This window comes from Bufo gargarizans, chromosome 1 (assembly GCF_014858855.1).
Source record: "Bufo gargarizans isolate SCDJY-AF-19 chromosome 1, ASM1485885v1, whole genome shotgun sequence".
Lineage (NCBI taxonomy): Eukaryota > Metazoa > Chordata > Amphibia > Anura > Bufonidae > Bufo > Bufo gargarizans.
The window spans coordinates 273692249-273709818 of NC_058080.1; the positions used below are offsets into that span (position 1 = coordinate 273692249).

Consider the following 17570-nt stretch of genomic DNA (forward strand, 5'->3'; position numbering starts at 1 on the left):
GTCATTAATATCAGATCAGTGAACATTCAACACCCCGAACCTCAGCTGTTCCCTGAAGATTCTGGCACTGGAACTAGCTCTTAGCAGGAACCACAGCTCCAGTATAGTGGCTGTTCTGGATTTCTGCAGCTCAGCTCCCATTCAGTTCAGTGGGAGCTTAGCTGCAGTAACCCTGCATGGCTACTATATTTTGAACAAAGCTGTGCTTCCTGCTCCATTCAAAGTGCTAGTTCCAGCTCCAGGGGCTGAAGATGTTGTGGGACGTTGGGCCCCCAGTGAGCAGATATTGATTACCTATCCTGGGTATAGATCACCAATATAAGGAGCCTGGAAAAACCTTTTAATCCATCCACTACTGTACTCCTTCAGGGATCTTTACATTTACCTACTGTTCTAGGACACACGTATATTGATATTAACTCTTTCACTTCCATCAATCACCCCCTCATTGCTGTAGGCCACCAAGCATGTAAACATTAACCTTCACTGCATTAGAACTGCGTGCTGTTTAATACCATTTGCCTGGATGTTACGCAAGACTGTATATATGGTTTCTTATTTGCCTGGATGTTATGTAAGACTGTATATATGGTTTCTTTATAGCCAATTATTGGGGAGCTGTATATATATATATATATATATATATATATATATATATATATTTATATATATTTTAACATACAGCTCCCCAATAACTGGCTATAAAGAAACCATATATACAGTCTTACATAACAGCCAGGCAAATAAGAAATATATATATATATATATATATATATATATATATATATATATATATATATATATATATATATATTTATTTCTGTATTGCCCAGCTAAAGAAGCAGCGTCCTGGTGCTAAAGTCCCCACTAAATGTTTACAAAAGATTACAATGAATACTGCTGACAATTAGCTCAAACACAATATACACAGGGCCCAAAGTATAAATATAATAACACCTAAAAAATAAAAAACTGAAAAGACATGAGGGTAATATTTGAAGTCTGTGTTCATGCCACAGGTTGATAAATTTGTATTATCCTTAAAAGGGGTTGTCTCATCTGAGACCATAGGGGCATATGGCTAGGATATGCCCCCATTGTCTTATAGATTTGGGTTCCACTGCTGGGGCCTGCACCTATATTGAGAACAGAGAGGGCGAAAGTGGTGGCTGGACGACTCTGGTCCGGCCACCACCAAGCACTCTCCCCATAGAAGTCAATAGGAGTGCACCGTGCATGACCCACTACCGCTCCCATTCACTTTTATGGGCATGGCGGTCCGGCCACCACCAAGCGCTCTCCTCGTAGAAGTGAATGGGAGTGCACCATGCATGCCCCACTACCGCTCCCTTCACTTCTATGGGCCCGACGGAAATAGCAGAGCCACCACTCGGCTATGTTCAATGGCCTCATAGAAATGAATGGAGGCCAGGTGCGCATGCGCAGTGTGCCTTCCACCACTTTTAGGGCACCTTTTAGGAGATAGATTCGGGTCCCAGCTTTAAACATAAGGCTTTTGTCTAGAAAAACTTCTCCAGTTTTCCTACTCCACCCTTCTACTGCAGAACAATCATTAATATAACCAACCACACCCACACTTCAAAACTGAAGTGATGTAAAAATGCAAAAAGTTGGAAAATTTTGAAGCCAGATCTCAGGAGTGTAGGAATGATAAATCAGTATCAACATTTTCAAAAATAAATATTCATTCCATAACATAATAGTTCGATTTAGTTTTTTTAGTTTCCTTAGCAAAGAACACAAACTAATCTCTTCGAAAAGATAAAAACGATTATTTTTTTTTATAAATTTTTTTTTTTAAGTATTCACTGCTGGAGTTTAACAATTTACATATGGAAGTCTTGGGCAAGTGTACGGAACTGTTGGCCAAGGGTCGAGTAACACAAGGCTTCATGTATAAGAATGGCTATATTGCATTGAGACAAGAAAAAAATAAGTCAGTTTATTTAACAAGCCGTTTTCGTTTCTTCAGAAGTGAGTCTCGGAGAGCAATCTGAGGGAAAGAAAACAAAAAAGTTCACGAATAAGAGACACTAACATTTGGGAATTTAGATCAATATGGCGTTACACAGTAGATAAAAATGCGATGGGGACAGAACAATATCAAATGAGTATTGGGCAGCACAACTGCCCCCCTTTGTCTGCAATAATCGTTGGTTTCCTGAAAGATGATGCACATTACATTTATCTCCTCTTCCTACTGATATGGCCATACATGTTTGTATCCAACTAAAGAAAGCAAATCTGTGGGTGTGCCAGTAGAGATAGGCGTCAGCTGCTCCCTCCTATGTGTACGGCCAAAGTTACTCATTAACATTACCTGCTTATCTCTGAATGAGCGCTTGTTTTTGGATCGGATGTTCTGGCTATATCTCATCATCATAAAGTTCTTGTTCTTTTTCTTCTCTTTGTTGGTTGTGCTAGCATGGGGATTTATTTTCATTTTTTTCTTTACAAATTCTTTTCTGTCCGTCTTACCAGCCTAGTCAATAAAATTCATTAGGGAGGGGGGAAAAAACAAACAAAAAAAAAAAACCAGTCAGACATAAAATATTTAACAAAAATGCCAAGCCTATGTCAAGAGGCAAGTTAGAAAATAGCTAAAAGGACATGCAAACATGCAAAATATTGAATCTATCAGACTGTCAAATAATGCACACAACAATTCATCTGTTGTAGACAGGAGTGTGATCAAATTGAGGCGATTACATTCTGTTTAAAGGGGTTAAGCCAAGTTCAGACGCTTAAGAGACAACTAACTGATCACTGGCACCCCCCCCCACTGATCTGATGAAGTGGCCCTGCAGCTCCATTCATAGCAGAGCGCATGCACATGCTCAACCTCCCTCTCCATCAGATCACAGGATCGGTGGGAGTCCCAGGGGTCCGCCACGAGCGACCAGGTAGTTATGCCCGATATTGTGGATAGCGGATAACTACCCTTTACAATTATGATGCTTCTCTTTACCAACTACTGCCATCGTCTTGGTTGTGTTTGGTGTAAAAGGGTGAAGTCAATTTACCTCTTGGCAACATAAATATGAGGCAAAAGGTTCCGAAAAGGCTTTTCACCACCACCAGCCACAGATGCAGAGAAAAAAGGTCAGTAAATTAGGGTCCATTCACACGTCCTGTTTTTTTTCATCCTGAAAAACGGTCCGTTTTTTGCGGATCCGTTGTTCCTGAAAATGTTTCGGATCCGCAAAAAACGGAAACATGTATACATTTCAATAATCAAATAAAGTTGTTTGGATTTCTTTGAAAAAAAATTGAAAAAAAAAAAAAAAAGAAAAAAATTTGTTATGTGTTTCCAGGAACGGAATCCGCAAAAAACGGATGACATACGGAATGACATCCGAATGTCATCCGTTTTTTGCGGATCCATTGACTTTGTATTGTACCAGGATCCGATTTTTCAGGACAAGAATAGGACATGTTTTATATTTAAACGGACATGCGGAACGGAACAACGGAAACGGACAGCACACATTGTGCTGTCCGATTTTTTCCAGGACCCATTGAAAATGAATGGGTCCAGATCTGGTCCTGATCTGTTCCTGAAAAAACGGAACAGATCAGGAAAGAAAAAACGGACGTGTGAATGGACCCTTAATGTATCTTTGTCTCTTTGTCTGCAGTAACAAAAAGTCTGAACATGGTGTGAACAGATCCTTATTGGAGGAAGCTCTACAATACATTTGTGACCAGTAAAAATGATACAACTCACCAGAACTGTCGCAAGCCTAGTTTCTTTATCAGACTTTGGCTTTTTGTGTAGATGTTCAATATCTCTGAGTGACAGCAATTCACCTTTGCTAAAATTGAAAGCCACATGTATAGTCAATAGGTCTTTTATCTACATTCATACCAACAGTCTGCCAAAGTCTATCTCCAGAAGATATGACAAACATAGAAGACAACACAAACCTGTCTTCCTCATCACTGTCTATTTCAATATTCTTCCTCTTCTCCGCTTTCCCAGGTGCAGATTTTACTTCTTTTGCCAACTGTGCAGCACGGATTTTCTTAAATTCTTCTTGTGTGAGGAGTCTGCTGGAACTAACCGCGGCAGCCTTGGCCTTTCGCTCATCTTCTGGAATTGCTTGAAGCTTTTCTGCCTATAAATTCACAGGAGGCACTTAGTTGTAACACGGTCTATGGGTGACCTTATCACCGTGAATAAAGGAAGTCGCTCTCTGTTATGGGTACTACTAATCTTGCCAAGCCAGGGGACAGTAATGCATTGCATTTTAGGAACTGCACTTTTCCCAGCAGATGTACAGTCACAGCAAGGTTATTAAAAAAATCCATTACAAGTTTATTATGTGTATTTTAAACTGACTTGACCGTTTCGAAAAAAGTGTCTGAACCATGAAATACAAAACATATCTGTTAATCCTATGGAACATTTTTGGCATAAATTGTGTTCACGTATAGGTGGTGAAAGGTACGGCCACACATGCAGTTTTTTTTATTTTTAAGACAAAACCAGGAGTGCATTAAAATAAGAGAAGAAGTATCTGTTCTTACTGCTTTATGTCCTTTTATGGCCCACAGCTGATTTAGGCTACAAAAACTGTATTAAAAAAATAAAAAATAAATGCACATATGGCTGTATCCTAAAGCATGCAAAAAGTGTCTAACCTGCTTAGCAAGTCAGGCCAAATATACTATGTGCCAAATTGGAGAACACCGCATTCATAGCAGGCTTTTTTATTTCTCTTACAATGATTAAGGGTAGGGTCACACTTCTGTTTAATTGATCGGGCCTAGCCGGGTACTGCTGTTCACCGCCGAAACAGCCTGCTGGATCAGTTAAAGGGGGAATTAAACCTACCCTTCTTATGGTTATCCTAACAAAAATGTTCTGCTCCAGCAAATGAAAGATCCTAGAATTTTTATTACATGTGTCAGTGATATTAGATTATTAGTATACAATCACATAACACTTGGTTGAGCACATACAATCACTTATTAAATTTTTTTGATTGTGGCACTAAAAAGCTTTACTTAGGCTACTTATACACTAGTGGCCAGGACCTCCGGCAGGCTGTTCCATCGGGTGAACACCCTTGTCTGCCTGCCGCTAGTGACCGTGTGGCCCCGGACTGCAGCTCCGTCCCCATTGACTATAATAGGGGCGGGGCCAGAGTTCCAGCAGAGGCACGGCGAAAGGCTGCCGGAATAAAACTATAACATGTCTGACATTTATTCCGGCAGCCTCTCGCCGTGCCTCTGCACCACCCCCATTGTAGTCAATGGGGATGGAGCAGCAGTCCGGGGGCACACGGTCACTAGCGGAGGTCCGTGCCGCTAGTGTGAAAGTAGCCTTAGACAGTCTGCAGTATCTTTTGTTGGTAGCAATCACATGCCAGTTCTATAAAAGATGATACAACTGTTTAAAGGCATTATCTGAGTTTTAGCTGTCATTTCCAGGATCACATGCAGCACATTGGGCACATGATCCCAGTCTGGGGTTAGAACACGCAGCGCATGTGCGAGTCCGAATCTCTCGCAGCACTTTGGCAAGACTCACACTTGTGCTGCAGGTTGTAATCCCGGGCTGGAATCACATGCCAAATGTGCTGCATGTGATCCTGGAAATGGCAGCTGTACAGGATTTAGCGCATCTCAGGTAACCCCTTTAAATACCTTTTACTTCTACTACAGACCACAATTCCATAAGAGAGTGAAATTGAGAAATTGATAAATAAAATTATATAAGTTCTTTAACCCCTTCCTGACCGCAATCTGTATATATAAATGATAGCTGCACATACCCCGTGCAGCTACCACGTATATAAACGTTCTGGCAGCTCTTTAATCCAAGCGCTGCAAAGAGCTTGGATTAAAGCTTCTGCCCCTGCCCTGTATGCTGTCACAGACAGCATACAGTGCAGTAATGCCGGTAAGGGACCATAGTGGCCCCTTGCCGGCAATCGATCCGATTGGTTAGTCTGTGCACCAGGGATCAGAAACTACATAAAGCGCTGCAAACCGCAGGTCTGAATTGACCTGCGGTTTGCAGCGATCGCCGATACGGGGGGTCGCAGGACCCCCCTCGGCATTGACCCAAGGTGCCTGGCTGTGTGTAACAGCCGGCACTCAGCGCTGTCACCATGTCTGCAGACATGGTGACAGTTGAATGCCAGGACGAGTATACTAGTCATGGAGCGCTAAGTAGCAGTGCTCCATGACTAGTATACATGTCATAGGTACAGCAGATTGTCACACTATCTCCTTCTCTGATCGCTTCCCTGACAGGAATTGGGACGATCAAAGAAGGAGAAGCACACAGTCCCTCCCTAACGCCCCCTTACCTGCCCCGATGCGCTGAGATTGGTCCCTCTGCAGTATTGGACCAATCACAGCGATCGTAGGCGGGTCAGGGCTCCAATACAGTTCCTTCCGGCTTCTCTGGTTGCCTAGCAACCCCAGCACGCCGGCTTCACTGAACCTTCAGCGCTTAGGTCCCTGCGCTGACAGTGAAAGCCGATCACGTACAGGGGTTAAAAAGTGGGTTTTGGAAATTTTCTTCAAAATTGTAAGAATTGCTTCTAAACCTCTAAGCCTTCCAACGTCCTAAAAAAATAAAAAATAAATGACATTTCCAAAATGATGCCAACATAAAGTGGGGAAACATATATGGGGAATGTTAAGTAATAAATATTTTATTAGGTATGACTTTCTGTTTTAGAAGCAGAGAAATTGAAATTTGACCTGGACACTGGGGCATCAATGACCCTTGGTCATGAAAGGGTTAAAACCTATTCCTCGGTTTTCCCTGGGCTAGTGGATAGAGACTAGCTGCTATATTTTCTCCCATATACTGCATACAGAGAGGAGATCTTGTTCATGTACATGACTACTTCATTTTTCGTTTGAAGTCATCTTTATTTAAACAAAAAAAACTCTACTCTACTCAGGAGTTTTTCTTGATACCTATATCCTAAAAATAATAATTTAGCCCCGCAAAACTAACTTACGCTTTCTCCCCAATTCGGGGCATTTAGATAGACCATTCAATATTTCTACATCTGGCAATAGAAGGCATCTCGTCCCAACTTTGTTGTTACATTAAAAACTGATGACCAGTATACTAGTAATGTAGGGCAATGCTACATTAAATTGAAAAAAATTATAATCTGCATTATCCAAAAGATACTATGGGTATCAGTGATCCTTTTTGCATCTATCAGATGTAGCAATGCAGGATCTTTCTATGATTATTAGGTACAGATGCTTCTCTTATATTCCTATATGTTTTTCGCCACTGTTTATTCCTTATTGCTATATCCCGGTCTCATTTGTTACATGTTTCCCTATGCTCAAAACAAAATTTAATAAGTCCATGAGAGAGATTATATATATATATATATATATATATATATATATATATATATAGTGGTCCTTAGTGTATTCATAAGCATGTAAAGCTGCAAGTAATGACAGTTTTTCATAACCTGTGTGCCCCCTAATATTCTACCCTATAAAAATAATTGCGAAATAAGATATATCCTCTTAGTTTCCCAAAATTTATAATCAGGAATATATATTCTTATAAATATATACTTTGCGGGGAACTGCTCCCGATATAGGTGCAGGACCCGCACCTATGAGACAACCCCTTTAATATCTGTATTCAATAATGAAATAGATCTATAAGATTCTATTTCACATGGCTCCTTTCCTTTTTATAACAAAGTAATAACAGCTTCTGATAAGGATGGGAATAACAGGCCCATTTCTCTAGATTCACACAGTAATATTTATTTCTTGTTCATACATTTTATGCCATCCTCTATAAATGGGCCTCTAGTAAACAAACAAGTTGATGGAAGATGTCTGTTAATTTGATCACAAACCATTACTCTTTTAGCTCGATCTCCTTGGTGCTCGCACATTCCATACGAATAGTCTAACACTTATATTACAGTGTTAAAATAAATAAAATAAAACAGTCCTTCCCCAATGGGCCCTCTGCTCCATATACTTTGATCCATGAAGCTAGTCATGCCTCACAAACCTCTTGCCATCAGCTAGCCTCCCTCCCGACCTCATTATTAGCCCCAGTTCTTTTATTCAAAGACAGTTTTTAGTCCGTCCAGTTTGCAATATCCTCTACTCTGATGAACTTCAATTGATGCTTAATATAATGCACAACTTCACAGGATACTACATGGAGTATATCATTTTTGCTTGCATAAGTCTCCTATTAATATTCCTAATTTCTCATCTTTTACTTTGGGTCTCTTTTGAAAAATCTAGAAACAAATTATTTTTTATATCAATTGTTAGAGGATCTGTTAATTCTCTCTTCTGTACAGAATATTTTTATAGACTAGCTATAGGTGGACTACCAACTAGGTGTTTTCTACTTGGGATCTTGTGGGCATGTTCCACTCCAAACCTTGGAGATAAATATTCTTGACCCATCTCTTTTTCAGAGCCCCCCGGGAAACCTACCATTCTTATATTAAACCGTTGTAATCTGTCCTCCAAGTCCATCATTTTCTCCTTCATGGCCCGATTTTCTGCCTCTAATCCACAGACTACCATTTTTATAGTAGCTACACCCGTTGTTAGTTCTACAATAGCTACTTCCGATTCTTTATTATTCTCTTGCAGTTTGTTCACGTCATCTCTGATCACTCTGCACTGTGCCCATCTTCATAGTGAGATCTAAAAGGGACTGGTTGGATTTATTCACAGCGGAGTTGCGCTCCAACCATGTCATGCCATTGCATTGGACTACTTAATTTAAAACTGTACAGTTTTGGAAACCATTAAATGAGCCTTCTGTTTCCAAGGAATTTGTTCTACTACACTCTTCACTGGGCCCTTTTTAGTTTTACCTTTTTTCCTCTATGCTGTAAATGCTATATTATCTACAAGCTACTACCTGCAACAATCTAATTTGTGAACCAAGCCTGGCAACAGTGTAGTTTTTATCTGGGATTTTACATTGTTTACGGTATGGTCTCTAAAAAGTTTCACCCATGACGGGTTGAGCTGCAGTATGTTACTGTGTCAGGAACTTTACAGAAAGGGCACAGTGCCCCTTTCTTCTGCTAATAGGTCACAGAGGCAAGAACAGCACTGATCGTATATCAATAGTGTACACTAAGGATAGGTCATCAATATGAAAACTGGGAAATCCCCTTTAACATCTGTACGGATACAGCATCAATGTGTTTCTGGAATTACAGATGAAGCCAGCGTTACTATGACACCATCTTCACCAGGATGTTAACCTGAGTTGTATTACAGTAATGTGCTTGTTACAATCCAAATAACAGTGGCTACATCTGTAAGGGGTTAAGTATGCTTATGGTTATCAACAAACATCCTTGCTCCTACAATAAAATTAGGAAGTATTAAACCATATTTTAATACTTACAACTTCCTGTTGCTCCTCATCAGAAGAGTGATGAACGTCAATCCACTCCCCATCTTCATCATCACCACTGAGGCTTGCACTTTCCCAGCCATCTGAGAACAGAACATATCCTACATTAATACATCTGCATGCAAACATCTGGGCTCCTTGTCATTAGGTTTCTTTAAGTTACCATCTTCCCCTTCCTCTTCCATTGCTTTTTTTTCAACTTCCAACACCTCAGCTCCAGGAATATAGTCTTTTGCAACCAACTCTCCATATGCATGAATTGTTGCCTCTGTAGATGCTTCTGTTGGTTTACCCTGTGTAAATGCATTAAATTCTTAGAATACTAGATTTGTACTGAACATCGCATTTTATATTATCCAGGTTAATACATATATAGACATAACCAGTAACGTTATGGAATTCACATAAAGGGGTTTTCCGGGAATTAAGAAAATTGGATTTTTGTACTTACCGCAAAATCCATTTCTCGTTCAATGCATTGAGGGACACAGTACCATGGGTATATGCCCAGCTAACATGTTACTGTGTCCCCCAATGCCATTAACGAGAAAATGAAAATACTTAAATATTACTTTATTTTAAATATATTCCTAAAAACATTTCATTAGCTTTAATGGTTAATTATGTCTAGGGAGCAATCATTAGGAGAAATAAAATCGGTAAACAAAAAACCTGTCCTAATCACACATGAGACGAACTGTAAGGTCAAGTAAGCAAACTTGACCAATTACTCCCAAAAATTAAATAGCAAATGTACTGATCCCCTAGGGGACAAAGGTGTAAAACTTAACATTTATTGTAAATATTTCTAAAATAAATGAGCGCTAACAGAAGGAGCCTCTAGAACAAACAAACATAAGACAGACCATTAGGGCCTAAACAAGACATACGCAGTATGGTGACAAAAAAAGAGAAATATGAAAAACAGGAACGTTCTCACCCATGTATGCAGTAAAACTGGATGGTAAAATCTCTTCCGTGTTGCGGATGTCAGACGCAGGGGCGTAGCTAGAAATGCATGGGTCCCATAACAAAAAAAAAAAAAAAAAAAAAAAAAAAATTTATGGGCCCCCCCACCTATCTATCGGGCCTCCTACCACCCATTCCAGAGCTCCCACCCAAACACCCATCATAGTTCTCCCAACGCTCAATGGGGACAGAGCAGCGGTCCAGCAAAATAGCGGCAGGACGGATCTGACAGGCTGAACAGCCTGCCGGATCCATCCTGCCGCAAGTGTAAAACTACCCTTAGTCTGTCATATAAGTGGGGGGGGGGGGGAGGGAACGATTCTGCAGCCAGCTCCCGCCTCCTGTATATGAATGATTGAGAGATTTCTCTTCATTAGTGGCGCAGTGGCCACAGCCCCTCCCCTCCTCTTGTCCTCCCTCCTCTCATTGGTGGCAGCACAGGGGGGAGGGAGACACAGCTTCCTTCTCCCCTGTGCTGCTGAGGGAACACGGAGAGCGCTGTCAGCAGCGCGATCTGTGTTCCCCATAAGTTATCGGAATATCGGCAAAATCAAAATCCTCAATATCGGTCGATCCCTATTCTGAGCCATAGTTTTTTTTTTGGGGGGGGGGCGATTGTCTCAGGTAGGGGCTCATTTTTTGCCGGATAGATGACTGTTAGATTGGTACTTATTTGGTGGGCATACGCCTTTTTGATTGCTTGCTGTTGTACTTTTTGTGATGTAAGGTGACAAAATAAAATTGTTTATTTAGCAGTTTTTATTTTTTACGGTGTTCATCTGAGGGGTTAGGTCATGTGATATGTTTTTCTAGAGCCGGTCGATACGGACGCGGCAATACCCAATGTGTCTAAATTTTTTACCAATTTTATTTTTTTAACTTTATTTGGGGAAAATTATGTTTTTGTTTATTTGGTGCAAGATGTTCTTGTGGTGCATGCGGTGCGCACCGGCATCCTTCATTGTACGCATATTTTGCTGGCGATTGCCATTGTCTGCGGACCGCATGCGGAGGGATTGCTCCCCCGGTTATAGACACGCCACAGTGTCTGGGTTTGGAGCATTTTCCCCCCATTTAGGGGGGGTTCACCAAGCTCATTGAGCCAAGGTGCCTGCTCAATGATCAATGATTTGAGCAGGCACCTTGTTTCGATCACCGCGCAGCGTATGTGTCCTTAAGTACCGGGACATCAAAACTGTATTCAGGATCATAATCCCTGACAAGTAGGAGAGGAAGACGGCGCAGCTCTAACTTGTCCTCCTGTGCAATTAGGACAGGTTTTGCGTGGACTAGTAAGATGGCGGCCATTTTATTTCTCCTAATGATTGCTCCACGGACAAAACGAGCCATTATAACTAATGAAAGGTATGTGGTAATATATTTATAATGAAGTAATATTTAAGTATTTTATTTTCTTAATTCCCGGAGAACGCCTATAAGGACTCCTAACATAATTCATCACTAAAAGGAAAAAAATGAGCACCTGTTTTATAAAACTTATAATGCAACACTAAAAAACTTTAGTACTAAAAATATTAATTTTAAGTTTTTAAGTGCTCAAAATCTACCAATAACAGATAAAATATACCTAAAGGAGAAGTAAAACTCACCCGGAACTTCTTCTGCAGCATTTGAGGGTTTAGAGTACGGAAGAGCTGTATCAGTGCTCTGGCAGACATAGAGACGTCTAAATGAGACACAAAATAAGAAAATAAAAATATTTAAAAAAGTTAACTTCTGTAAATGCCTGATCCGTTCATTTCTTACACTTTCATTAACATTTTTAATGCAATTCTAAGCAAAACAGCCAAAGTTTACATATACTCAATGCATGAACAACATATTGTCAAGCACTATAATAAAGCAACCGCAATGCAATCTGTACCCTTTGTGTACTGATTCAAAAACATAGCAACCTGCAATATGCATAAACTTTAGCGCAGAGTACCCCTGCAGTAAGTACCACTTGTCATTTAGTCTCGGATAAAAAAAAAAAATAAAAAAATTAAAAAGATTTTAAAAACAACTCTCCTCTACATGGGAGGAAACATTGGTGAGTCAATTGGGGAAAAGGGTCAAAGTAAAAAAAATAATGTAAGAATCTAGGGACTGAATTAGTGCCAGGTCTGTTTAACTAGCCCCTAGATCTTCGCAAGTGTGTCTGGGCAACCACAGTCCTTATATATAAGCATGTACATAGTAAGCACCTTAAATTGGTGCTATGGATGCATTTTTCTTGGGGTGCCCAAGTAAGACTCCATGAATTTAAGGACCTCACATGAGTAGCTCTGTAAGATCGTACACTCCTAGGACATATGCAGTATGGTGCCATCAGGCCCCGTTGCGGCCCGTATACAGCGGGTCCGCAATACACAGGACACCGGCCGTGTGCATTCACTTGAATGGATCCGCAAATCCGAAGATGTGGTGTGGAACGGAAGCACTACAGAGTGCTTCTGTGGTGTTCCATTCCGCAAAAAGATGGAACTTGTCCCATCTTTGTGTGTAATGGACGGATCGCGGACTCCATTCAAGTGAACGGGGTCTCGATACGCATTCAGCTTGCCCAAAGTCTGTGCCCGTGCATTGCAGACCGCAGCACACGTTCGTGTGCAAGAGGCCTAAATGTAATCTGTACAAGATGATCTCTAGCACTAATTATAAGGATCTTACAATCATCTTCATCTAGGTTATCTCCCAGCACCATTCAAGTGCCTTTTCCTTTAACGGAGTATGGTGACTAGTCATAGGTCTATAGAAAGAAGATTTGCAAGGCTCACAGCCTGAGCCAATCCTTCAAGGACCTGGAGATTTAGTGAGGCTCAGACCCCCAGATTGTATCCTAAAACATGCTTCAACTCTAGTTCAATGTGATAAAGCATGTTCTCTGGGAAGTTAAAATTTGATTGCAATAGTGAAATGAGCAACTAAATAATGTTTGCAGTAATCTCTTCCTGACGAATGTTTCTGGATCTCCCAGAGCCTTACACATACTTAACAGTCACTCAATGCAACTCATCCTCACTGAAGACTGGTTAAAAAGAAAAGGGGACCGCAGTACAACGCAGCTGGTAATTGATCAGAGCCTTATTTTGCCAATAGCTGACCTCATAGCACCTGAAAAAATGATCACTGGAGGGCAGGAACTACTTTACAATGTGTGCCATTTCATAATGTTAGCTTAAATTGTTTGTCCAAGATTTTGATATTGATGGCCTATCCTCAAGATATCAGATCGGTGAGGGTCCGACTCCCAGCACTTCCTCTGATCAGCTGTATGAAGAGCTTACACCTCTGCCTTGGCCATGTAACGTCACATTCAGTCACATGGCCTAGGAACAGCTCAAGTGAATGGGGCAGAGCTGCGATACCAAGGCCCTGCCGCTATCCAATGGATGGAACTTTGCTTGATAAGCTGTGAGGAAGCTTCCTTAAACCTCTGATGGGCCCCTGCCAAATCTGATATTGATGAACTAACCTGAGGATAGGCCATCAATATGAAAATCCCAGAGAACTTTTTCAATATATTCATGTTCATGGATCATGTCTAAAAAGTTGCAGTTTTTGAAACATTACTCACTTTTATCCTTGTGGGTCTTATACTGTGACAGATCTTGCAACAGATCTACTTTCATTGCTAAAGGACACCGGGCAGTTATTTCCTTGATGGCATTTAGCCTATACAATAAAAAAAGTAGGGCATCATTCAAGACATAATAGGAAAGCCCACACGGCAAAATGCACCACAACCTTTATTGACATTGCCCTTAACTTTAGGACACGTTCTAACATTGATTTGAGACGTCACAAAAGGGTTAAAGGTATCAAACGTCAGTCAAGTTTGACTGTAGTAGCCACAGGAAAAGTATGGGTTAAAAGATTTTAGGTCATGTTCATACAAAGGAAACAGCTACAGCAAAATCCAAGACAGAACCTCCGATTTCTGTTGCAGATTGCCCCATTCAGTAAGGTCATACATGTGTAGTAGTTCTGCCTCAATAAGTTTTGGGAGCAGGATATGTGTTGCTGTGGAGTTTTGCTGTGTGAACAGTGGCCAAGTTTAACTAGGTTTAGATTTAACGCAATAATGTGTTTGTAGTAATAAATAGGCACTAACTGACAGAATAAAAAACCATGCATTCCTTAAAGGGTTTGTGCAAGTTATTTTTATTGCAGACCTAGCCTTGGCATAGGTAATTAATATCAGATCGGTGGTGGTCCAACACCCGGCACCCCTGCTGATCAGCTAGTTGAAGGGAAGGGTGTGCTCCGTGCCAGCGATGCCTTCCCTTCATTGTTTAACTCGCCGTTGACATCGCAGAGGTGAGCAAGTGTAATTACAAGACTATCTCCCATTCACTTCTATGGGACGGCTCCTTCCTATTCAAGTGTATAGGAACAAGCCTTCCCATTGAAGTGAATGGAACGGCTTCTTGTAATTACACCTCCTCACTGCTGCGGTTGCAGGTGGACAGCAGATAAACAATGAAGAGAAGGCAGAGCTGGCACGGCACGCACCGTCTCTTCCACTAGCTGATCGGTGGGGGTGCCGGGTGTCAGACCCCACCGATCTGATATTGATGGATAGGTCATCAAAAATAATTTAGACAACCTCTTTAATGTAGAGTTTGTAGGATTGCTTCCATTAATAATTCTGGATAAAAAGCAGGGCAATGGGGAATCTCATATTACCTGTACCTGTCCAAATTATCAATGGACATGAGGCTATCATAAAACATGCATCTGGTAATTTATAGGGAAATTAAAATTATTCATAGGAATCACTGCGCATGCAAAGCTACAGGGATGACACAATCCTATCACTCTAGCATTTGGCTGTATTACAGCTCTGTAAAAACTATAAAGCTGTAGCAGTGCATCCGGACATCTATACCACCATACTCTAGTTCTGTATGACTGCAATCATACTGAGCATTTTTCTGACGTATATTAGGGGAGAATAAGGTACACACAGAGAACTTCCTTTATACAGCTCTGTAAGGTGCATTGGGACTAATACAGGAATTTTTATATACATTGCAAAAGAGAAGAAAAAAAAACTTCCATGGGGATGGCGTTAGAAGCGCTTGACAGTGACCTAATACTGAAGATTACCACTGATCACTTACCCAACAGTCATCACCTCTCCTGAATTTCTGTCAGTAACAAAGTTATTAGCAATAGTCATCAGCAAAGACTCGCCAATCTGAAAAAAAAATAAAACTTCCTCATGAGAACATGACATGTCATTTATCACAAATCATGACAAACTATTACTAAAACAATCCCAAATGACCATACACCATCAGTGTAAATGTGTTTAATGCATTGCTAATATTACTTTGCATATTAAATCCACAGCATTAAGTTTCCAATGGCTCATTTAGCAGTAAGCATGGTCGCCAAAGTCTACATTAACAGAAATTCTGTAAAAATTGTGGACTTTTGGTCTGTAACTATAAAAAAAATAATAATTTAAGCTGAGTGTATGAGGTTACTGTGACTAATTAGCACTCCATTACTCACGGTAAACAAATTTTGCAAACACTTTAGAAAAAAACCCTCAGCATAAAACCCAAGAATACCATGGCCACATTGATCTGGTGAAGTTCTCCTCAAACAGCATATCCCCCCCCCCCCCCCCAAGGGTACCTTGCGGATTATGTGCGGTTTTTCTCCATGGATTCATGTGCAGAAAACTGCAAATTAATACAGTACCAGCAAAGTGTATGAGATTACAAAAATCTCATGTACACTCTGCTTCTTTCTTCCATGTGGAAATTAACCCGTTGTGCGGATTTAGACATCTGCAGGATGTCAATTATGTTTGCGATTTTTGGTGTGGATTTCACCCTTTGCGACAAGACCGCACCAAAAACCGCAAGTAACAATTCAAATGGTCTTCCAGTAATAGTGTCCCATGGAGTTGGTTAGTATGAACTCTAGGCGTCCAAAGAGCTGTAGTTCACTATAGTTCTGGTATTTTATATAATTAAATATGAATACTTTTTTTTATAGTCCTAGCATCAATCAGAACTTACCTCTGGAGGCACCAGGTTATGAGTGGATTGAGCAGCAAACAAGAGGATCTTCGTTACATCTGATTATTAGAAAAGGAGGAATCAGAGAAGAAACTAGTTCATGTATTACACTTATTGTACTGTAGACTCTGCATTTATAGCATTATAAGGTTTGTCCAGCTGATTAAACTATGTTTTGTAATCGACGCGCAGAACAGTGAAAAATAACAAAACAAGTTATAATCCCCTTAATGACCCCCACACACCCGCTCCAACAAGTCCTCCATCTCAACACACCGGAAATGACTGCTCAACCAGTTGCTGATCACGTTGATGACCGCCTCTCAGCCAGTGATTGGCCAATTATTCCTCTCCTTTTTCTAAAAAACAATAATCAGCTGGACAACCCCTTTACAAAAAGTGCTGGAGAGAGGGTAAACCGGCAACTACTATTTTAAAAGAGATGGAAAAAAAACAAACAAAAAAAAAACAGTTGATTGAAGGGTGAGAACCAGCAGTGGACTCCATGTCATCCTAAGGAGACCTCCTTTAAAAGAAACTCAATCAACAACTGATTTAGTGAACAGAATAAAGGATGTAGAGTACAAACTGGTAATTTTTACTCCCATTAGCCTGCTGCCCTGCAGTCCTGGAACCCACGTCAATTATGTGCACATGCTTAGGAGTAGGGAAGAGCGAACGTCTGTTTTCAAGTTCGGCGTCCAAAGTTCGGGTTCTTTAAGAATTCCGTTAGGCATTCCACTACCACATAAAACTTATGGTCCGTGGGAGCGGAATCCATAACGGAATTCTTAAATAACCCGAACTTTGTACGCTGAACTTGAAAACAGAAGTTGACTCAACACTACTTAGGAGACCTCTCTATGCATTGCATAGTCTTGTTGTTGGTGCACAGCAATGGAGTGGGAGTACGTATAAAGTTACAGGTTGGAATTCAGCATCCTTTAAACGTATTCACTCATTAAAAGGATTGTGTCACGAATCCTATCTGACATTTTTCAAACCAGCACCTGGATCTGAATACTTTTGTAATTGCATGTAATTAAACATTTAGTATAGCCTCTAAGTTACTTTATAAAACGTATCGGTGTAGCGCCACCTGCTGTTTGTTCTTTACCTTATTTTTTTGT

At 40.6% G+C, this 17570-nt stretch overlaps 1 protein-coding gene across 1 annotated transcript in view; it reads right to left on the reverse strand.

Annotated features, from left to right (window-relative positions):
• Nucleotides 1-1684: 1684 nt before the first annotated feature.
• The window catches only part of SDAD1 (SDA1 domain containing 1), a 54184-nt gene continuing 38298 nt past the window's right edge, over nt 1685-17570 (reverse strand). The window contains exons 13-22 of the mRNA XM_044277279.1: nt 16441-16499; nt 15529-15605; nt 13980-14077; nt 12010-12086; nt 9594-9723; nt 9422-9513; nt 3949-4139; nt 3749-3836; nt 2342-2503; nt 1685-2014 (exon numbers count right to left, since the gene is read on the reverse strand). Of these exons, the coding sequence (XP_044133214.1) occupies nt 1964-2014; nt 2342-2503; nt 3749-3836; nt 3949-4139; nt 9422-9513; nt 9594-9723; nt 12010-12086; nt 13980-14077; nt 15529-15605; nt 16441-16499 (1025 nt within the window). The 3' untranslated portion in view covers nt 1685-1963. The remainder of the gene's footprint in view (nt 2015-2341; nt 2504-3748; nt 3837-3948; nt 4140-9421; nt 9514-9593; nt 9724-12009; nt 12087-13979; nt 14078-15528; nt 15606-16440; nt 16500-17570) is intronic.